General features: G+C 47.0%; 1 protein-coding gene across 2 annotated transcripts in view; it reads right to left on the reverse strand.

Annotated features, from left to right (window-relative positions):
• The window catches only part of LOC135913935 (rho GTPase-activating protein 18-like), a 226,377-nt gene that overhangs the window by 200,068 nt on the left and 3,254 nt on the right, over positions 1–23,055 (reverse strand). For both annotated transcript variants that reach the window (XR_010568169.2, XM_065446631.1), the window contains exons 2-7: positions 6,142–6,294; positions 4,300–4,362; positions 3,514–3,731; positions 2,458–2,599; positions 2,181–2,317; positions 557–610 (exon numbers count right to left, since the gene is read on the reverse strand). Coding sequence is in view for 1 of the 2 variants with exons in the window: in XM_065446631.1 (XP_065302703.1) it covers positions 557–610; positions 2,181–2,317; positions 2,458–2,599; positions 3,514–3,731; positions 4,300–4,362; positions 6,142–6,294 (767 nt within the window). In the remaining variant the exon portion in view is untranslated. The remainder of the gene's footprint in view (positions 1–556; positions 611–2,180; positions 2,318–2,457; positions 2,600–3,513; positions 3,732–4,299; positions 4,363–6,141; positions 6,295–23,055) is intronic.

Here is a 23,055-nt window from a genome sequence, read left to right on the forward strand (position 1 = left end):
TCCACGGAAAAAGCTTGAAGCTACTATGCGACACATCGCGACGTAACATTCTGAAGAGTCGAGTTTTAGAGAGGGTATATGTCATTCGTGAACGATCAGTTCGATTAGGTGCAATGCACGCGCGGCACTTTCTATATAGTGGCGCTGCAGTCGCACGAGTGTGACATCTATACATACCCGTTGTCTTGCGCGATCACTGTTTTGTTTTCACATTCCTGTTCAGAACCACACTGCGTGGCTGCCGATTCTACAAGAGCCAGTAAGTGCCTTAGGATACTGAACACATCGCAGATGCGTACGGTCCTGTCTATAGTCTTTCGCGGCGCGTATATAACCGCCCGGCGATGGCAAAACAACGACGACAACACCTACAGGGAAGACGCAAGGTATAGGGTGAGGCAACGACGCTGTCGCACCGGGCGTTATCGACTTGAGGCCACCGACGATGAGAGCGCGCGTGGTCTTGCGTCATGCATTCGCTAAACGTCAAGGAAGTCTCGCTGAGTCCGCAACGTGGTTGAAAGCCATACAGAAGAAAAAACGCCGGACGACTTACAGGAAGCTCCTGGTCTTGGCTGTCCAGGCTGAACGAGTCGCTGAAGCCGGGTTGCTGTGAGGGAAACAGAGAGAGACGAAAATTAAAGTAACTACTCATAGAAAGAGCTGCAACGTCTATCGGTGCTCTGATGAAGTCAGCAGGTTCAACGCTTTGGCTAGGTTATGCACGAGAAAGCATGTTTTGACGTGCTACCTCACGACTACGCTAGAGCTTTCAATTCGGAGCATACGAATTGGTAAAAAGCGCGGACGAGGATAAGAAAGCCTTCCACCACGTAAAAAAAAAAAAAAATTTAAATCCTGGTGTTTTACGTGCCAAAATTACGATATGATTATGAGGCACGCCGTAGTTGGGGACTGCGGGCTAACTTTGACCACCTGGGGTTCTTTAACGGGCAACCAATGCACGGTGCACGGGCGTTTTTCTTTTTTTTTTTTACATTTCACTTCCATCGAAACGCAGCAGCCCACCGGGACTTGATCCCGCGCCTTCGGGCTTATCAGCGCAACGCCATAAGCCACTGGGCTACCACGACGGAGTAGAAATCAAATACTGTTTTACGTGCTCTAATATAATTTCTATAATTAAATGTTTTTCCACAAACTATACATTGGCAGAACAAGAAATCCAATGCCGTTTGATGTTATATGATATGAAAATCTTGCAAACACAGCCAACAAACTTCCGAAAGAGTGAGAGAGCCAATTGTCGATGTAGAAATGGCCAAAACTGGGACGCCACCACGGCGGGTTTCGCCGTCTTCGACACGCGAGCCTGATCGACGCACGACATGGCGCTGGTCGGCATGTTTAACGCGCGAACGATTTCAACTTCGTACGTACTTCTCGCGTGGAAAGTGTGCGAGACGCATTCAGCCAAAGTACATGCGAGAAAAACACACACACAAATTATCTATCTCGACCGAGGCGGCGGCGGAAGCTCTCGCTGTCAATTCGGATCCGCAAGCACGACAGCAGTCACTCTCGGCGCTTTATTTAGGCCGCCGGGTCACGTGACATTGAGGCACACCTGCAGCTGCGGGACTGAGAACAAAAAGCGACAGATGTGGGACATATCGAAACACGCACTTTTCGGCCGCCTATTCCTGTCGCACTGAAAAGACTTTATTTCGTTTGTTTAGCGAATATTCTGGAGCCACAGGCGAACTGCGAGGTTCCCCCGACGCGTCACAGACGGTCACCTAGTCTCAATTGTCGTCAACCGGGCCTGGAATCCACACTTCTTCCGGCGTACTCAATTAAATTGCAGCAGCTGCCCTCTTGTGACTTTCTGGGGCTCTTTCTCCTCCATTGTATAGTCAGTCAGGACTTAGCGCTGGTTCGCCAGCCCTTAATTTAACCACTCTCCTTCATTTTCTTTTCGTTTCTTTTCTTTTCCTTTCTTTTTTCTTTGTCTTTGTTTAAAAGTAATATGTGCCTCAGGCGCTCTTGCTATATTTCAGTCGGATACTGCATTTCTGGGTAAAACCGCAACTACCCGTACTCCGGCAACGCAGCGTTCGCTGTTGTCGCTTTGGGAACCGACTCTCAACCCGCACATAACCCAACACGAACGTGCTATAAGCAGAGCAGTTTCGCGAGCCAACGCCGACTGCCCGTACCAAAGTCCAGTCGACCCCGGGCTGGACCGCGACCGGTGACTCGTCCTCGTCCTCCTCCTCGGGGGGCGTCAAGGACGCCGCTTCCGTCGGCGCCCCTCGCAGCGTGCCTTTCATCTTGAATCCGAGCACGGCCACGCCTGCGCAGGGAGAGATGCGCGGGCACGTCAAACAGAGCCGTCGCGGTTTGCACGACGACGTGGCGCTCCGCCCACGGAATTAAAACACCCTCAATCATCGTGGCAGTCGATTACTGCTCCCGTCCTTTCTTTTTTTTTACCTTTGACGTCGGGCGTGGCGATGGCGTCGTACTGGTTCCAGTGGTTCTTCCACAGCGGGCCCTGGGCAGCACGACCGCCGACTGGCGCGGCGGAGGGCAGGCGCATCTCGCCCCGGCGTCCATCCGCGGCGTCGCCAGCATGCTGCGGTTCGCGAACAATAGTATAGTCGCCTCGTAAGCCGCATTACCGGCATTTGTGAAGAGAAAGAAAGCTTTTTTTATTAAAGAATCGTACGTTTCTGCCCGAGAGAAAGAGAGACGAAAGAAAGGAGAAAGGCCTGGAGGTTAACCAGAACCGAAAATCTGGTTCGCTATACCCACTATACAAAAAGATAAGGAAGATATGCAGACTGCACATACATACACGCAATCACAAAGGTTGGCACTATAAGTAGGACCCGTCAGCGCTAGGGTCGCTTGTTCAAGTCTGCTGCCCTTGAACCATGCCTCTGTCATTAACTTCTGCCGCGACAACTGATGAGGCCGGCATTCCAAAAATGGTCCCTTCCTAAAGTGGCCTGTCTTCCGAAAGTGGCGTGTACGTATAACAGCATTCGTGATGCATACGCGTATGTGGCCAGGTATACACCTGAGTGGCGGGCACACGACTGTTCCCGATCACCAGCACGCCATCCAGTAGCTCAGTAAATTCCGACGTCCCTGAATATGTGCCGTGAAGGATAAGACATTATAAGACATCATAAGACACTCTATGCGCCCCGCACGTGAGCCAACACATGCCGCAAGTGGGCAGGTAACGCTAACGCGACAAAAAAAGAAATTGTGAATAATGGCGGGCGGCAAGGACAAGTATACAAAAGTACGTGACCCGAAATATATTCTGCAGGCATCCAAAAGCCCAGACCAGTCCAGCGTTACGTTAAGAGAGATAGAACACCGCCCCTGCTAATGGTCGGGCTTGAGCGAGTGAAATCTGGTCAAGGGCTCGGCACTGTAGATGCACGGCCCCGGGAGGAGTACGGCCTGCCGTTCATTCGCGCTGTTAGCGCGTAGAAGGACAACACAAGAGAACGTGCTACGGCGGGGGGCACGCACCTGGTGGGCGGCTGGATCGAACACGTTGCGTACGTCCTGCCTGGGTGCGTGGTGCTTGCGCCGGCGCAGCGTGACCGTGTCCAGACGCCTCTGGACGGCCGCTGCCTGCTCGCGGCTGAGCGTGCGCACGTAGGACCGAGCCGCCGGCGGTGGTGGTGGTGGTGGTGCACCTCCGTCGTTGTGGTTGGGCTGTTGGGCATGCTGGCCCCCGCTCGACCCTGCAAGTTTTTTTTGGGAAGCGGCTCAGGTCTGGGCGACTTGGCGCCGCACGCTGATCGAAAGGCTCGTTCTTGTGGCTGCTACGACAATGCGGAAATTTTTTAGCGGTCTACGAAAGACAGCCTGCTACATCGAAACCCCAAATGTGGGTGTCAAAAAATGAAGAGGAAAGAGAAAAATAACCGAAACAATTATTTCACAGTGGCTGGTGACAAATCAGTATTGCAAACAAAGGGAATACTGAGCTAAGAACAACAACAAAAAAATATAGCCGCGAACACATATCAGACGCAATGCATGACCAGGAAATGGCTTGAGAATAATATCGGCCAAGCAAAAAAGGTAAAGTAGTCGTCCACACTACGCCCATCGCCCAGGATTGGAGCACAGCCACTGCTTTCTCGAGACCTTTCGTGACAAACCCCTCTCTGCGATCAGTGGTGGCGTCACCTCTCTGCTACCAGTGATGGCGCTCGTTCACTCCAGACCATACTTCACTAAACATTTTCTCAGCACGAACGAGCAAGAAGGTTCAGAATCTACGGACAACCGAGGGAAGGTACTCACCGAGGACGTCGTCGAGCACAAAGTCTAGTCCCACCTCCCGGAGCCAATCAGCATCCTGCTCTTCTGCGATGAGAAAAGAGAGGTAGGGACAGTGTGCCGACTTTAATAAAAGGTGGAGGCGTGAGACAGATATAGAACAGGAGAGGCCGGAAGGTCAACCAGGTTGCACAAGGTTAACTATACTACACTAGGGGAGTGGTAAGCGGGCAAAAAAAAAAGAAACAAATAAAGAAAGCAAGGGAAGGGAGAACGAAAGAAAGAACAAGGAACGCAAGCCTGGCCATAGCCCTATTGTGCTGCCCCTGCGATAAAGGGTGAAAAAGAGTAAACGACGATACGAACGCGGGCGCGCGAGAGAGCGATATATATACAGAAGGAAGGCAGGGATGTTAACCAGGCAAGAGTCTGTTTGGCTACCATGCGCTGAGGGAAGGGAGAAGGGGAATAGAAGGTAGGGAGAGCGAGAGATAGCGGTACATTCTTAAGCAAAATTACACCCTTTGGCTCGTATCTCGCCACACAACGATGTCACCTGTCTTGACCGCATTTCCTTTCTTTAACGCTGGGAGCCCGGTACTTACAAGTCACGAACGGCATAGGCGTTATCAGCATGACAGAGCATTCTGGACAGGAAAGTAGCGAGCACAGCGTTTTCAAGAAAGGAAAAGCAGGCAAGACAGATGACGATTATTCTTGTGTGGAAAATATACACACCAAAGGGTGTACGTTTGTTTAAGAGTGCAGAGAGACGTGCAAGGACGGCACTAGTGAGTGAAAGGCGCTCGCACAAGCCAGACGTTCTCAGAAAGTACAAAAGTGCCTTCATTACGTTCTGAGCAGGTGATCGGTGGGGACGGTGTTCTAGCATTGTCTGTTCGCTCAGAAGACGATCGTCTAGTTTCCTGAATGCGTTGGACACAGATTGTCTTTGTGCTTGAAACTGAGAACGCAAAGTACACACAAGCACTGGAGGCCGTTTAAAAGTGTACGAACCTGTCACCGCGTTTCGTAAATTGGTGACGAAATGTTGCGAGTCTGACGGCAGGCGGATCCACACCGTAGATGTATGAAAGGAAAAGGAGAACACGGAAAGACAGAGGGCGAGCGGTAGACAGAGCGGTAGACAGCGGTAGACAGAGGGCGAGCAGGAACGGAAAGCCAGAGAGTTTTTAACCATAGAACATCTCCGGTTGGCAACACTGTTTAGGGAAAACCGGAGAGGTGGTAGAAATGACAGAATAAGGACACAGCGCGGCTAATGGGTGAGCTAGCCACCACGACAATGTCTTGACACTACTTGATACTTGTCTTAACTGTCTTGGTACGTTTTGATACTATTTCCTGTGCACAATGAACCAGACCTATGTGAACGAGGACTTAGAATCCTAAACTATTCCCGTCTTTGTGGTTACATTTTCTGCGTCTAGTGTGGCCTCCTTTATTTCTACATCTCGGTTTATCTTCCTGCAGACGTAAAGGAACGAAGTTGAGAACAGTGTCAACTCAACCTCCTATCGCTTTTTCTTTTTTTTTTGGTCTTCTACTACCGCATCACCCTCATTATTCACCCTCGCCGGGTACCCGCGCCATGAACCCCCGCTTTTTCCTCCCACATTAAGAGTCAGAGTGAGCACACTGTGGAAGCCACCTGCTGACCCGACACCAGGCAACCACATTTGACTCCGTTAAAACAATGGTCTGGGCTAGCTGGTTCATGTGTTTCATTTGTGTGCATTACACCTCTCTTTCCTTGTATTCCTTTCTTTTTCTTCTTCGCACTGTCCACGTATTATGTGATTCCATACGTCAAACAGTTCCAAACGCGCAGTTTCAGAAGTGTACCTGGATTCTGGTGGGTCGCGCGGTCGTCCTCTTCCTCATCGTCGTCGGCGCGGAAGTGGTCGTACTCGCTCCAATAGGCGTCGAAGTGGCGCCCGTGGCCTTCGGGAGCGGCCGAAGCGGCCGACGAGGTCCACAGCGCTTCCTCGCCCAGATCTGCAAACACGCGGTACAGCCATATTACTTCAAACTTCGCGCGCATATGCCTCAAAGCGCAAACGGGAGTGCTTCCGTTGCCCGAACCGCGGTCTCGGCAGGGAAGCCAGAAAAGCACGCAATCAACTTATGCAAACAGCTCGTTGCGTTCGACGTAGCCGCGTTCTTCGAAAGCGCATATTCATTACGACAAGAATGAGCTCTGTATTTGAACGCGCTCCCCACAAGATACTTAATATGTGGAACTTGTTCTTCTTTTTTTTCAGCGTCAACAGACACCTTTAGCTCAATGCTCGCACGTGTTCCGCTCCATTTGCAGCGGCAATGTGGATGGGGCACGCACACGGCTGTCGACGTTGCCGCGTGTATATACACGCATATGTGTGTGTGTTTCATGTGTATAGACAGCAAGCGTTCCGGTAAGCTGTTTCACGTAGAAGCGAAACGGAAGCTTACTCTCTGCCGGAAGTGCGTGACACGAAGAGTTTCGCGCTTGCGTATATACATCGCATGCTATGTTTCCCATACAGCGGTGTGAACACGTCGAGTACACGTACTGCTCCTCGCAACCTTTTCTGGCAGCGCGTTCTGTTTACACATCCGACACTTGATAGCCTTCTATAGTAGCAAGTACACAGCGCATAACTGCCACTGCGTTCTTTCGTCTTAAGATGGCTCCGTCAAGGCAGAGATGTGAATTGGTCTTTCCGCTCGGACAGCCATCTGGCTCGGCAGAGTAAGCATGCTAGGCCAACTTATACAGTTTATCGCTGAAGCAAGCAACTCTCTCTCTCTCTCTCCTCTTGAAGGCAGTCTTGAAAAGACTCAGCCAGAAGAAAGAGTGCGCACTTAGCCAGTGCATCGGTAGTCGTAGATCATTTACTTCAAACAACCTCAGAGATGACAGCATACAGATGAGGACGGAAATAAGTGAATACGGATGTTTGTTTCACGGCTGTTCTACACGCAAATCATGCGGAAGGGCTTTTCCTTTACTCGGCATGTACTACTATACCAGTGTACGGCTGCTGTATGACGAGTCGCCAGGGAAAAGTGCTTATGTGGGAGTTCCGCTCTTTACCGCTTCGGGGGAGGACCCGAATTTCGTAGACCTGAAATTCTTGTTTAACGAGCTCTCCATCAACAGTGACCGTTCGGGAATAGCCTCTGCCCTTCTTTCCAACAAACTACACTTACGCAAAGTTACACCATTTGGGGTGTAACTTTGCGCATGCCGTTCGTTACTGGAAAGTACCGGGCTCGCCGCGTTAAAGAAAGGAAATGCGGACAAGAGAGATAACGATTATTGTTGTGCGGCAAAAGGGTGTAATTTTGCTTAAGAGTGTATGTGCTCTAGGAAAGATTTGTCCCCTAGGGGGCTTTCTCAAGAAAAAATCATCTTCATACATCTATCCCGCACGGACTTCCTTTATTTAACGTTACGCTCTCCTTACTTTCAAGTCACGTACCAGCGTCACATAGCGTTCCTTACAAAGTAACGGGCACAAAGCGCTAATGAAAAAAAGAGCACGCAAGACAGATGACGATTACACTCTAAAAAAAGTGTACGCCTTTCGAGGCGTATCTTTGTCCCACAACGATAATCGTCATCTGTCTTGCTTGCGCTTCTTTTCTTGAAAACTCTGCGCTCGCTACTTTCCTGTCAAGAATGCTGGGTCACGCTGATAGCGCGCATGCCGTTCGTGACTCCGCTGACCTGCAACGTAAAGCAACGAAAGACACACAAGATGGCAAATATTGGTTGGAGACAAGATCAGCACTAAATTGCGCAAAAAATGGTTGAGAGTAACGACGCAGTGTGTGTGTGTGTGTGTGTGTGTGTGTGTGTGTGTGTGTGTGTGTGTGTGTGTGTGTGTGTGTGTGTGTGTGTGTGTGTGTGTGTGTGTGTGTGTGTGTGTGTGTGTGTGTGTGTGTGTGTGCGTGCGTGCGTGCGTGCGTGCGTGCGTGCGTGCGTGCGTGCGTTTCAACTATGAGGTTGGACTACAGAGAGCCAACGCAGGCCAAGAACGGCACGAAGTTTTCCTGGCTTTTTCTTTTTTTTTTCTTTCTTTCCTGTATCGACGCAGAAAATAGCACCGTCTAGATAGTGGTTGGCGCAACTTAGCGATTGACCGCGGGGTGTTTTCTGCATAGCGGAAACGGTAGGCTTTATTTCTTTCAGTGCCATATCGACAGCGACTGGCGTGGGCCGCGAATTGGCAGGCCTTCGGGAATGCGCGAGTAACAACTTCGCCAGCTGCCGCACTGCTGGAAACTTTGTTGTCACTGCATCGATAAAGTTTTGGCACCAGCGCGTGCGTCCTGTCTGGCGCTAACTTTGAGAAAGGAAACCCGAAAGCGGCGACGACACCGTTATAAATATATTCAAATACGACGTTCGGTAACGCAGTCGCAATCACATTTTTTACTGAGACCCGTGTTAATATTGCAGATGCGACCCTCAAACATTGAGTCACGTGCTTTTCCTCGAATCTTTCAACGTGGTACCAAAGCTTAAGTATTCAGGAAGCAGAGGAGCGCGAACCTCCGCGTGCTTTCAGTCACCTGAAATAACCCACTTACACCTACGTATACAGCAGCGTTCTTAGATAAAAAAAAAATAATGCTTAAGCTTTGCAGAAGTAAAATCGAGCAATAGCAAACAGAGATCCTACATGTATTTGAGAATACCGACCGGCCGGAAGTTATAGCAGGAGGAGTTCTAAGTGTCCATATCCCTCGTTAAAGGAAGCCTTGAAGACGGTCGTCATGATGCTTAGCAGCGAAGTGTGCAGATCGGGATGCATTGTGGTAACGAAGCCCGGATGAAGCACACTGGCGGCAAAAGGAACGAATGTTCTGTGAAACTCGTTAAACGCAGCTGAATCGAGTTCCATTTACGACAGAGATTAACGTAACGTAACCAAAAGTGCAGGGCGCATGTTATGCGCCCTGCAAAAGTGCCGCCCGATGAGTGTCTCAAACAAACATGCACGATTCTTTTTTTTTTCTGGTGGTGGTCGCCACGTTTTTTGTTCTTTTTTTTTAATTCTGTCCCCCTTCTTCACTCACTATTATTTTTCTGTTTACCTTTTTCTCTTCGAATGCCCACATGCATTGTGTCCCTCCTAGCTCTCCTATACTCTGACTGCTTTTACGTATTCAAACATACTACTACTACTACTACTACTACTACTACTACTACTACTACTACTACTGCTACTACTGCTACTACTACTACTACTACTACTACTACTACTACTAAGAAAAGGAAGGAGAAGAAGAAGAATGACAGCTTGTTAATTAGGTAGCGTACACTGTCACTTCAATTACGCGTACAGGATTTTCTTTGAAACATTACGTTGTGGAGTTTAATGTCCAAAAGCTGCATAGTGGGTCATGCGGGACGCCGTAGTGGAGAGGGGTCCAAATAAATTTTGACCGCCTGGGGTTCCTTAAGGTGCACGCTAAGCACGGTACCGACAAGGGTGCTCCTGCGTTCTTCCCCCATCAAAATGCGGCCGACGTGGCCGGAAGTCGAACCTGCTACCTCGTTCTCATTTGCAAAGCGCTATACCTACATGGTCACCGCGGTGGGCAACCGAAAATTTACTCAAAGCACAAGTATGCGTCTAAGACACGTTGGCAAACGTGCTGTTACACCCGTATACCTTCCACACGGGAATGGCCGACAGTGCCGACTGTGACTTCTGCGGTGAAGATCAAACTATCATCCGCATTATGTGCCAGTGTCCAAAGTATAGTAGCGTACAGAGACGTATACCGCTGTGCTCTACGAGTTCGACAACGGACCTCGGTCGGAAGAGGTAATCCTCAAACATAGACGAGACTCGATATCCCCATCAGAAGACCGTGAAAGCATTATCGTGCTTTTCTCGATCCACAGGAGTCAGTGAATGTAGTTACTAGTTTTGAAGCGTGCTTGGTTTTTCACAGTTTTATTTCCTTCATTCTAAACCCCCCATTTTTTTACCCGACCCACGTGCAGGGTAGGAAATCAGGCGGCTTGCGTCTGGTTGTCCTCCTCCTTACCTCACTCCCTCTCCCGCCCTTTCTACTACGAAGTGCCAAAACGGTTTTGCGACGCAGTTGGCAGCGTGGGTCACCGTATATACAAGCGGAAGCCTCGGGCCGACATGGGAACAAAAACAACGACGCCGCTAGGACTCCCACCGTGACAACCGAGTCCCACGAGAGAAGTGTGACGCAAACATGGCCGCCAGGCGTCAACAGCGTGCCGCGCCCTACACAAAGGGCGAGTTCTTGTCGCAGCTGGCGTGCCAGCAACCGCCACGGTCGCCACCTGTTGCGTCACAACTTGCCGCAGGCGCTTCCGAGCCATTGACCGTCGCGACCGGCTCTCTGCGTTCGATGTTTGTGTAGGAACCGTTGAACGCTTATACGATATACAAAGCAGGAAAGAATCGAGCTCGCCAGTCTCCCGCGTTTCAAAGATAGCTGCCCCGCTGTTAGCTTTCCTTTGGTTCGCAATATTTGCGAAGGAGCGCGGGAATGGCAAAATTTGCTAATCGAATACTATCATTCGAGAAACGCGAGCTTCAAACACACAATCAAATACTTTTCTTCTGCTTTCAAGGGCATAAAATAAAGGTATAAAGGTAACGTTAAGAGACAGGAAATGCGACGGCATGGACTAGCGTGTCGATCAGAGCAGGACAAGTGACGTGTAGGCTACCGAACCGGTAGTCTATTAGAGCGACATAATCGGTGCCTAGCGAAGGGAAGCGGAGTCGACAGACTGTTTGTGCGATTAAATGAGGAATCCTGCAGCTATAGAATAAAGAAAAGTCGTGTAGGCTATGTCAGGGACGGAGCCACACTAGAGTACGTGAAACGCCTTGTGCGTGATGCAGAGGGTGTAGGGGCACTAGGGTAAAGAAATGACGTAACCAAACAAACCAGTTACATTTATTCACGCGTTAGAAAGAGTTCATCCTCATGTTAGAGCTAGTAGGGGTTTCACGATCTCAGTGAGCAATCGTGCTCGCTTTCTATTCGTAGTGGGCCGATTTGTTTGGCAGAAAGTGTTTGGGCACTAAATGTAACTTAAGGGTAACTAAATGACCCCCATACTGGTGGCGCCCAAGACAATCCTGCGCCCGTACGAATGGTTTCCAGCAGAACGCACCCGACACGAGGCATGGACGACTCCGTAATAATTTTGACCACCCGAGGTTCTACATCATCATCATCATCATCATCATCATCATCATCGTGGTGGTGGTGGTGCTGGTGGTAATGGTGGTGCTGGTGGTAATGGTGGTGGTGGTGGTGATGGTGATGATGATGATGATGTAGAACCTCGGGTGGTCAAAATTATTCCGGAGTCCTCCGTGCCTCGTGTCGGGTCGTCATCATCATCGTCGTCGTCGTCGTCGCGATGATGATGATGATGATGAAGCGCAGTCGTCCTCGACTGCGCTTCCCTTCTCTTGGCACCCCTTCTGTAACCCTTATGGTCCGCCGGTTATCTAACCGACGCATTACATGACCTGCCCAGCTCCATTTATTTCTCGTAATGTCAATTAGAATATCGGCTATCCCTGTTTGCTCTCTGATCCACACCGCTCTCTTCCTGTCTCTGAACGTTACGCCTAACATTCTCCGTTCCATCGCTCTCTTCGCGGTCCTTAACTTGTTTTCGAGCTTCTTTGTCAGTCTCCAAGTTCTTGCCCCATATGTCAGCACCGGTAGATGCACTGACTGGACACCTTTCTTTTTAGTGATAATGGTGAGCTTCCAGTCAGGAGCTGACAATGTCTTCCGAATGCGCTCCAACCCATTTTTATTCTTCTGTAATTTTTTTTCTCATGATCAGGGTCCCCTGGAGTAACTGACCTAAATAAACGTACTCCTTCACACAGTCTAGAGGCTGACTGGTGATCCTGAACTCTTGTTCCCCTGACCGGCTATTGATTACTATCTTCAACCGCACTCTTACACTCTCTCTGTTAAGGTCGTCAATCATTTGTTGTAACTCGTCGCCAGTGTTGCTGAACAGGACAATGTAATCTGCAATGTAAAAAATCGAAGGTTGCTGAGATAATATTCACCGTTGATCCTTACTCCTAAGCATTCACAGTTTAATAGCTTGAATACTCCTTCCAAGCACGCAGTGAATAGCATTGGAGAGAGTGTGTCTCCCTGTCTGACCCCTTTCTTTGTAGGTATCTTCCTACTTTTCTTGTGGAGAATTAGGGTAGCTGTGGAATCTCTATAGGTACTTTCCAAGATATTTCCTTAAGCATTCTGTACTCCTTGATTACGTAATGCCTCTATGATTGCTGGTATCTCTACTGAATCAAATGCCTCTTTGTAATCTATGAAAGCACGTAGAGAGGCTGATTGTACTCTGCGGATATCTCGATTATCTGATTGATGACATGGATGTGATTCATTGTAGAGTATCCCTTCCCGATGCAAGCCTGCTCCCTTGGTTGACTAAAGTCCAATGTTGCCCTTATTGTACTGGAAATTATATTGGTGAATGTTTTATATAATACTGGAAGTAAGCTAATGGGCCTATAATTTTTCAATTCTTTAACGTCTCCCTTTTTGTGGATTAGTATAATGTTTGGATTCTTCCAGTTCTCTGGGACCCTTAAAGTTGATAGACATTTCGTATAAACGGCCGCTAGTTCTTAAGCATTATGTCTCTTCCACCTTTGATTAAATCGACTGGTAGTCCATCTTCTCCTGCCGCTTTTCACCGTTTCACGTCTTGCAAGGCCGTTCTAACTTCATCGCTAGCTATAGAAGGAGCCTCTGTAACCTGTTCATTAATACTTCGAATGGAAGTATCGTGGCTGCTCTGCGTACTGTACAGGTCAGTATAGAATTCTCCCGCTGCTTTTACTATATCTTCGAGATTGCTGATGATATTACCCTGCTTATCTTTCAGTGCATACATCTTGGTTTGTCCTATGCCAAGTTTCCTTCTAACTGATTTCAGGCTGCGTCCATTTTTTGCTACTTGCTCATTCTCTCTCATGTTATAATTTCGAATATCCCTTATTTTCTACTTGTTGATTAGTTATTACGGTTCCGTGAATTCTTTATGATCTCCTGAGTTGGAGACTTTCATTCTTTGTCGTTTCTTTATTAGGCCCTTTGTTACTTGGGAGGGTTTACCTACTGGCTGCCTTGGTGCCTTACCTCCTACTTCAATTGCCGCTTCTGAAGCCAGCCCAGTTACGGTTTCATTCATTGCCTCTATGTCATCTTAATCTGTCTGTTCTAAGGCTGCATATTTGTTTACAAATGCCAACCTGAATTGGTCTGCATTTACACTTAGTACGTCAAGGTTGTCTTGTTTCTTCTTGAGCAATTTTGCTCTCTCTCTCTCTCTCTCTCTCTCTCTCTCTCTCTGTTCAAATTGAGGTGAATCTTAGCCCTCACTAACCTATGATCACTGCATTTTACTCTACCTAACACTTCTAGATCCTGCACTATGCTGGCATCGACAGAAAGTGTGAAGTTCACCATTAGGGCTTTCCCAGGTTCAGTTTTTCTTCCAACGCTTCCGGAAGAAGGTGTTCATTTCCGCAGCTTATTCCTTTCCGCGAATTGTACCAACATCTCTCCGCGAGTGCGCCTAGAATCCATGCCGTAGTTGCCAATTGCTTGTTCACCAGATTGCTTTTTCCCCCCTTTTGCATTGAAGTCACTCATGACTACAGTATATTGAGTTTGCCCACTTTGCGCATCGTTAATATCTTCATAAAACTGTTCTATTTCTTCATCATCGTGACTGGAGGTTGGAGCGTAGGTTTCTACTACCTTTTCTCTATACCTCCTATTCAGCTTTATTACTACTACTGCTACTGCTCATTAATGCTGTAGAATTCGTCAATGTTGCCCGCTATGTCCTTATAGATTAGGAATCCTACCCCGTATTGCTTCTTATCTGGCAGACCTCTAAAGTAGAGGACATGGCCATTATTAAGCACTGCATACGCCTAACCAGTTCTTCTAACCTCACTAAGGCCAATGATATCCCAAACAATGCCTGATAGTTCCTCAAAGAGTCCTGCTACGCTAGCTTCACCCGAGAGGGTTCGGGTGTTAAACGTTGCAAGGGTCAGTTTCCATTGGCGGCCTGTCCGGGTCCAGAGATTCTTAGCACCCTCCGCTGCGTTACAGGTCTGACCAGCGCCTTGGTCAGGTGCTCCGCAGCTGCTGGGGACTGAGGGCCATTGGGTAATCGAATGAGTCATTTGGGAGGGAGTGGCCGAATACTGCACCAGGGAGGCCAATTCCTGTTCTTTTGAGGGAGTGTCTTGTTGAAGCTTAGTGGGTCTTCCTAATTTGGTTGTACCTGAATTAGTATAGCCCCACTTGCTCTCGGCGTTTCTGCCGGCGTCAGGCGCCACTCCAAGCCTGGAGATGTAGTGTACTGGGGGAGGTGAATTCGAGTTTCCCACCTTAAATTAAAAAAAAACACCGCGAGGATTCGAACTTCTGACTGTGGCAACAGAGCATTCAAGCTAGCTCAGTCAGATTACCCTGTGGACTACAACGTGGTTCTACAACGTGCATCTAAACCTAAGTACGCGAACACTTTCGCATTCCAACCCCATCGAAATGTGGCCGCCACAGCCGAGACCAAAACTACTCCGAATGCCGTTTTCTTTTTCTCTTCTTTTTTTCTCAGCAAAGGTGGCAATTCTAAGTGCACCAGAAAATCCAAACACCGCTAAGGCCGGTCCCTCATTCGTAAAATTTCCTATGGGAGCTTTGGATCAACGGGAATAATCACTGCGAAATAAGGTCCTGAAGCTTTAATTCCCCCCTATTAATTTGCTCCTGCAAATTAAAGATGGGAATAAGAGTTCTGAGGGGATATTGATTAAACTAAACTTGTTTAGGCCGGCTGCTTGGACGAAGTTGACTTCGACGACTTTCGCAATGTACGCGCAGTCACCATGACGGCTTGCAGCGGTGAGCTTAGATTCCCGCCAGTACTTGCCACTCGCTTCAACACTTCGCGCCACGTCAGCTCTCACGTGACTGTCGCGTCCAGCCACGCCAGTCAAAACATATCTCAAATGACGATATACGCGCGGTATCAATAAATGCGCAGCTACAGCATAACATCGAATCACGTCGCACGCTGCATGGAGCCTGGGAGCAGCGGTGCATCAACTGTATATGAGCGGGGGTGGATCCGTTCGTGCACTGTGCGGTGCGAAATTACAAATAACAGCACACGCTTAAAAACGATAAGCCTCGCTGTAGAAACGCAGGTGTTCGAGCCGTCGACGAACACGGTTGTGCCTTCTCGCATGTTGTGCCGAGCTATAAGTAAACAGGCATCGCGAAATGGCTCTGTTTTGTGAACTTTGAAATGTCAGGCGAGGTCGCGGTTATTTGCTATCGGAATTAACGCACCGAGGCGCGAAAAAAACAACAACATGAAAGAGGAGCATAAAAGACGCAAAAAATGCATGACCCCATGAGCACGTTTAAACTTTCTTTCTCTATCTCTTTCCACCACGAGCGCCAATTTCCAATTAAGTTTATAGCGAAAACGACATGGGGATATACTTACGTTCAAAATCTCCCCTGTATCATGCAGCTCTTTTTTTTTTCCATTGTCGACAATCCTTTACGCACGGCCTGCTAAACGTACCACAAGTGCTGCTGAAGATAGATTTCAAACATGTTCTGATGAGTTGATGGATGCATGAGGTTTAACGTCCCAAGGGAACACTGGGGGCTATGACAGGAGCCGCAGTGGAGGGCTGGGGATTCGAACCCGCGACACCGTGCTCTGCAACAAACGCTATACAGCCACGTACGACACCACCACGGCGGGCCAAGCGCGTTCTTTTAAGAAGTCAAGTTCGTTTTCCGATAACAAAGAAATCGACGCCATGCATAACACACACTTCTCTTCTTTGATACAGAATGCCTCTATGATTTTCACGCGTTAGCTTGTCCTTCTCTCGTTGTAAGATTAGCGTGCTGATTACAACGACATCCTTTGCAGTGGTCATCCAAGTGACCACTGCAACGGTAGCACACCATGGAATTTTCATCACCATCATCAGCCTATCTTATGTCCAATGCAGGACGAAGGCCTCTCCCCGCGATCTACAATTACCCCTGTCCTGTGCCAGCCGATTCCAACTAGCACCCGCAAATTTCCCGATTTCGTCGCACTACCTAGTCTTCTGTCGTCCTCTACAGCGCTTCCCTTCTCTCGGTACCCATGCATTCTGTCACCCTAATGGTCCAACGTTATCTACTCTACGTAAAAGTCACGCAAAAGATTATCTACAGCTTTGTTCTTGGATGTCAAGGGGGCATATGATAACGTATCTCACGAGGCTATCCTCGATGCTCTTGAGATGAATGGCCTAGGTGGTCGAGTTTTTCAATGGATTTCTCATTACCTTTTCATGACATCGTTCTTTGTGTGTACCGGCGATGGTCAAACCGTACGACACTACACCTACCGAGGTGTTCCTCAAGGCGGTGTACTAAGCCCTACCCTATTCAACCTCACAATCATTGGTCTAGTTGATCATCTGACAGCAGCGATAAAGATATCAATGTACGCAGACAACATATGTATATGGACTTCAGGTGTGACACGTCCTCAGATACGTGCAAGACTTCAAAAAACTGCTACTCTAACAACTATATACCTCCGCAACCAAGGTCTTGAAATCTCGTCAGGCAAATGTGCACTGGTGGCATTCCCTCGCGAACCAACGACACCCTACGCCATCTCAATAAATGGCCAGACAATTTCTTATGAGAAGACTCACAAATTTCTCGGCATAATAACTGAAAGAGATCTCTCATGGAGCCCGCACGTGACCTACTTGAAACAGCGTCTGACAGCAATCTTCCAGCTTTTCAAGTTTCTGGGCGGAAAGACTTGAGGAATGTCAGTGCATGCAATGTTGGAATTGTACAGGGTTCATTTTCTGGGCTTCTTGAGATACAGTTCGCCCGTACTGACCAACACTTGCCAGACAAATCTTCGTGCTCTACAGGCTATTCAAGCTCGGGTTCTCAGGGTTTGTTTTGGCTTGCCAAAATGCACATCGACACGCCTTTGCATTCCAGCTGGACTCTGCCGTCACGAAGCTACCCTGCTTTGTCGAATATGGCTAGGGGCGGCCTTCACCAAGTCTTTCGCTTTCCGAATCGGATGGGCCGACGACGCCTCGTGTGGTGACTGTGGTAACGAGGAGACTCTTCAACACCTTCTCCGTGACTGTCCTCGCTATAATTTACAGAGAAGATCACTCGCAATCGCGATAGCGCGCTTTGACCGGAGACATCTAACAGAGGAACTTATTTTAAAATGCCACCATCACAAGCCATTGCAGCAGAGGGCGACGAGGGCACTGTTGCAGTTTTTAAAGACAACAGATTGGACAAGCGACTGTAGCCGGTACAGATGTTTATAGTGCTGCAAGTGCTACTGTGCTGTGCGGTGACAGTATGCGGCGACAGTGACCGACTGTGATTGTATGTCTGTGCTCCCTTCTTTCTTTATTTCTGCTTTGTTATCACTTTACCTCCCCCCTCCCCTCTCTCCCTAGCGTAGGGTAGCAAACCAGATCTTCCCCTCTGGTTAACCTCCCTGCATTTCCCCTTTCCACTGTATGTATATATATATATGTATATACACTCTACGCATTACATGACCTGCCCAGCGCCATTTCTTTCTTCTTGTCAATTAGAACGTCGTCTATACCCGTTTGTTCTCTTATCCAAACCGATCTCTTTCTGTCTTTTAAAGTTATGCCTAGCATTCTTCGTTCCATCGCTCTTTGCGCAGTCCTTAATTTGTTCGCAAGTTTGTTTGTCACCCTCCAAGTCTTTGCCCCATATGTCAGCACCGATAAAATGCACTGATTGTATACCTTCATTTTCAATGATAACGGTAAGCTTCTGTTTTCTTCTGTTTTCTTTTTTCTATCACTACAACAGCGCGACCCGCTCTGTGGTATTCCATATACACGCGAAACGCATTTCGTATCCCTAGTTGCACGTTTCCTGACACATTCCTCTCTTTTTTCTATCTTTATTTGCTGAAGCGATAAAGTAGCAGGAGCTAGCTTAATACAGAACATTGAGGTAATATTTTAACGCCGCGCTTTTCACGCGGTAAATTGGAGCATATATAGGAAGGATGCGAGTATAGCCAATAAATCCGGGGGTTCAGAGATTTATTCTGATCTATTTACAGACGACGATACAGTGTTCATAAATACACGTCGTGCGAAGAAGCAGCTCGTACATCGTGGAACGAGCTTCTTTTGCCGCGAAAGCAACCGAAGCCGCTCACGAGCGTATTCCAAGAAAACAGGAACCCTCCGAAGCACGAGTTCAACGACTTTAGGGCGTGATAAATGCTCTATCCGATAGCACTTGCAGCACGCATTGTGCTGGCACCGCAAAACATTCCCTTCCCTTCCGTCCTTCCTTGTTTGCGCCAAAGCGATCGTATTTATAGTCTACTCAGCAAAACAGTGCTCTCTCTCTCTCTCTCTCTCTTCTTTTTTGAGTAGAAAGGTTTCCGCAAAAGCCTGTGATCATTACAACATAGCTGACAGGACCGCAGGCTAATCTTGAAAAAAGAACAGAAAAGTGCGAGTTGTTGTCAATGAAGACTGTTTCGAAGTGTAAGATGGACCTCAAACCTTCCCTTTCTTGAGGCGCTGACGGTATCCCTCCCACACTGCTTAAGACGTATTGAAGCGTGCTTGTCCCTCTTCTCTTGCGCATCTTCAACAGTTCCCTAAAGTTCAGTACGTTTCCCAGCGCTTGGAAGGTAGCATGGCTAGTGCCTGTACAGAAATCGAGTGATAGAAGTGCAGTTACTAGTTACTAACTGCCGGCCTATGCAGATCCTCTGCGCGGCGTCAAAAGTATATGAGTCTGTATCGCATTCCCTACATGCTGTTAGTATTAAGAACATCTTAACGGCTTAAGAACGGCTTCGCATCAGGACGCTCCACAACAACGAATTTGGTCACATTTATGACCCACGCCTCCAGCGCGGTATGTATCCATAGTAGGGGCCAATCAGACGCTGTTTACTCTTTAATTTGACCTAAGTAAATCATTTGATGTAGTTTTCCGTGAGCTTCTCATTACAAATGGATGGATGTGTGTTGTTTAGTGGCGCAAAGGCCAAGTATGGCCAAAGACTTCTCATTACAAAGCCCCCGAAAATCGACATGCCTTCTTACACTACTGCCCTGGTATCCAATTAACTATGCAATAGAGCGTGCTTCGTTGGCATTAATGGACAGAGCTCTGTTAACTTTGAAGTCACTAGCGGAGTTTCTCAGGGATCCGTTCTTCGCGCTCTTCTCCTACTGCTGATAACTGACATTTCGTCAGCAATTCAACACTTTTCATTCCTTCTATACATACCGACGACTTAAAGCTATTTAAGACTATCAACAGTGTTCACGACTGCTTAGGCCATCAAAAAGATTCCTTTATTTTTTTCACTTTCAAACTGGAGCAGAGACAATAAGCTACTTTTAAATGCTTCCAAACTACGGAATTAGGTTATACGCGGAAAACACACCATGTGTAATTTCCATACACCCATCGGTATGCTCCACTGTCCAGGGTTGACGAAATGAAAGATCTTGGTGTGTACTTTGACAAAATGCTAAACTTTTCTTCACACGCTAAATATGCTAAACAACGTGCCCTTCGTGCACGTGATATTGTTTGTCGGATTTCGCCTGACTTGCACTTCTCTGTCGTCTATATGAAATTGTATTCTAGTGCGTGCCTTTCTGCTTCTAAAATATATCTTCTGTGGTTTGGGGCGAAACGAGCAAATCTAATTATGAACTCATCGAACGCGTCCGGAATAAATTTCTATATAAGCTCCGCCTTTGCCGTTCTGGCGACCATAGTCCAGCCCTCTCAAATACACCTCAACTCACACCTCTAAAATCAAGACGTTTTTAATAATACCTTCGGTTCCTCTATAAAGTGGTCCACGGCATTATACACTGTCGAAAGCTGCTCGATGATGTGCGATTTTCCATGTCGCAAAGGTACACCAAGCAGCATTCCACGTTTTCTGCGCGGCCTTGTTTCATTGGAGATTGCCATATATGGCTCGACTCCAAAAAAAAAAAAAAAAAAGACATGTAGTAAGTATACTGCCTGTATTGACATATTTAGAAGTTAATTACCTGCCTTTTGTATATATTATAGGTAACCATGCTGTATGATTAACTCTTTTTTACTCCCACCTCCTCGTTTTCTGTTTCCCCATTTGTTTCTTTGTTTTCTTTTTCCTATCTCAAATTGTTTTGTCTACCACATTTGTCTTCTCTGTACACTATGTCGAGCGTATCATATATTTAAATGCACCAGTACGAGGGCTCTGTAGCTTTTCCAAGGCACTACAATAAACATTTCATTGCACGTGTGATTTATTATTATTATTATTATTATTATTATTATTATTATTATTATTATTATTATTATTATTATTATTATTATTATTATTATTATTATTCGCAAAGCACGAGTATCCACAGAAACACGGATTTGAGACGGAGCCAAAATATGCTGCAGTGCGAGCTTTCAAAGCTACTCTCAAAGCTTAATTAAAGCTAGGCAGAGTGCATAAATGAAAAAGAAACTTGAAGTGATATACAGTGGATGAAAAAAAAAGGAAAAAAAGGGAAAAAAAGGAACCCTCAGTCTGCAATGAACTGGTCGACAAGGGCATTTGCCCATATACGTCAGGGCCAAGACGAGTCCCTTTGCCGGCACGTTTGTTCCAGGCTGAGGCTTCCATGTTTTCAACCACTGTTGTCATCTTTTATGTTCATCGTGCGTTAATCGATGTCTGAGCGATTGATAAACTCTTGATGTGTGCAGGAAACACCATTGCTGACGTTATATAAACGAAATTGATAGAAGTCCGCCCTCATCAATATTTATTTAGACAATTCATACACAGTCCAGCTTTACCTTCAGCTTTATAGTCTGCAAACGTCTTTCTATACACCTATATAATAGCCATAAACAATTTATAGAGTTAATACCTTACGCCTCACTGCAATCAACCAGCTTGGGTCACAATTGTTAAACGTTAGCAACAGGTTCATTTCCGGATTTTGTGGATATTCTGTAGATATTTCATGGATGTATGTGGTCGTGCGGAGCAAGGGCCAGTGATGAGCAAAGAGCGCCTATATATATATATATATATATATATATATATATATATATATATATATATATATATATATATATATATATATACGAAATAAGTCTGCGTGAAGGCAAAGCTGCCCAGCTACGATAAGTTCATAGACTAAATATGTTCATGTAGAGTTATGCGAATCGTAATTTTTGAGATCGAATCTAATACCAGAAGCAAATCGAATATTTATGGAGTAATTAACGAACAATGAATAGCCGCTCTCACAATTAATATAAAACAGTGCTTACATAGCCTAATATCCGTAACGTCGGCAGGTTCATGTCGTTACATTGTGTGTTATATAAAGCGTTGTTACAACACAGAGCACTAGAAATAAATACGCAGTTCGTTAGCATGCACATTGATCTTCAGAGTGTGCGAACAATCGCTGTGATAGTCGGTAAACCATGGCTCGCTGATCGACATAGCCTATTCCACTGCGTAAGCTCTCACGCTCCATCACACTCTCGTTCCTTGTTTTATGTTTTATTGGACACAGTTGACGTTCTCAAATATGTCGCCGCAAATACTCACGCGCGCGCATGCCACAAGCAAACATACCAAGTCTGCAAAATACTCTTACTTGCAAAAAATCGTTATTCGACTCTCGAGCCGACTCGAATAAGTCACTAATCGAGTAAGTTATTCGAATGCTTCGAACATTTGCGCGCGGCACACTGCCACATTTCTGTAAGGACGGTTGAGCCCAAATCTTGTTTATTGCCACGAAATTTGTCTCAATCAAACTGGAAGACGCAACTTCGCAACGACCATGTCGTCTGAGATGTCTCGGAAGGTGTCACGATTACTCGTTCTCTAGACGATACTACCCAGTGGCAGTTTTTTCCATGGGGCCTCCTTAAGTTCTCGAGAGCACACGCGTGTTTAATTTGAGAAAGACAGCGTTAGTTCGTGGTGAGTGTTTGAACTATTCGCTAAGCCAAGCTCGAGAACCAGACTGAAGAATGAACTATAGGTTGGACAATCTTGTTTTGAGTACAAATGAATTCCTTCTTCCTATCTCGATGTCTCCCCCGTCGGGATGGCTCTCGAGGGATAACGACAGAATGCGAGACAACAGCAGCAGACGCCAGGACGTTAACCTACAAAGTAAACTTTACGAACCAAACAAAAGAGCAGCTGTAATCTCAGCTGAGTAAGTCGCAAGCGAGGCTGAGAGCACCTAAAAAGACCGCGCTCGAAGAGATACTGATGAACGTGCAACGACATCGGAGAAAGGCAAAGAGAAAAAAGGACCGCGTGTCGGAAGCAAACCGATCTCCAGCAGCATAACATATCTTGGTGAGACAGAGACAAGGACGACACCGAAAGAAAATACCACAGGACCATGCGATGACTGCCAACTGAATTTTGATTGGTAAAGCCAGCCATTCAAAATCTTTTTTTTTTTTTTCGACACAGAAAGAAAACAATAGGGCTTGGCGAGCATGCGTATACGAGGGAACACTGTCGGCTGCATGCGTTGGTCGAGAAATTGAACGTCC

The sequence above is a fragment of the Dermacentor albipictus genome, chromosome 5 (assembly GCF_038994185.2).
Source record: "Dermacentor albipictus isolate Rhodes 1998 colony chromosome 5, USDA_Dalb.pri_finalv2, whole genome shotgun sequence".
In the NCBI taxonomy this organism is placed as follows: domain Eukaryota; kingdom Metazoa; phylum Arthropoda; class Arachnida; order Ixodida; family Ixodidae; genus Dermacentor; species Dermacentor albipictus.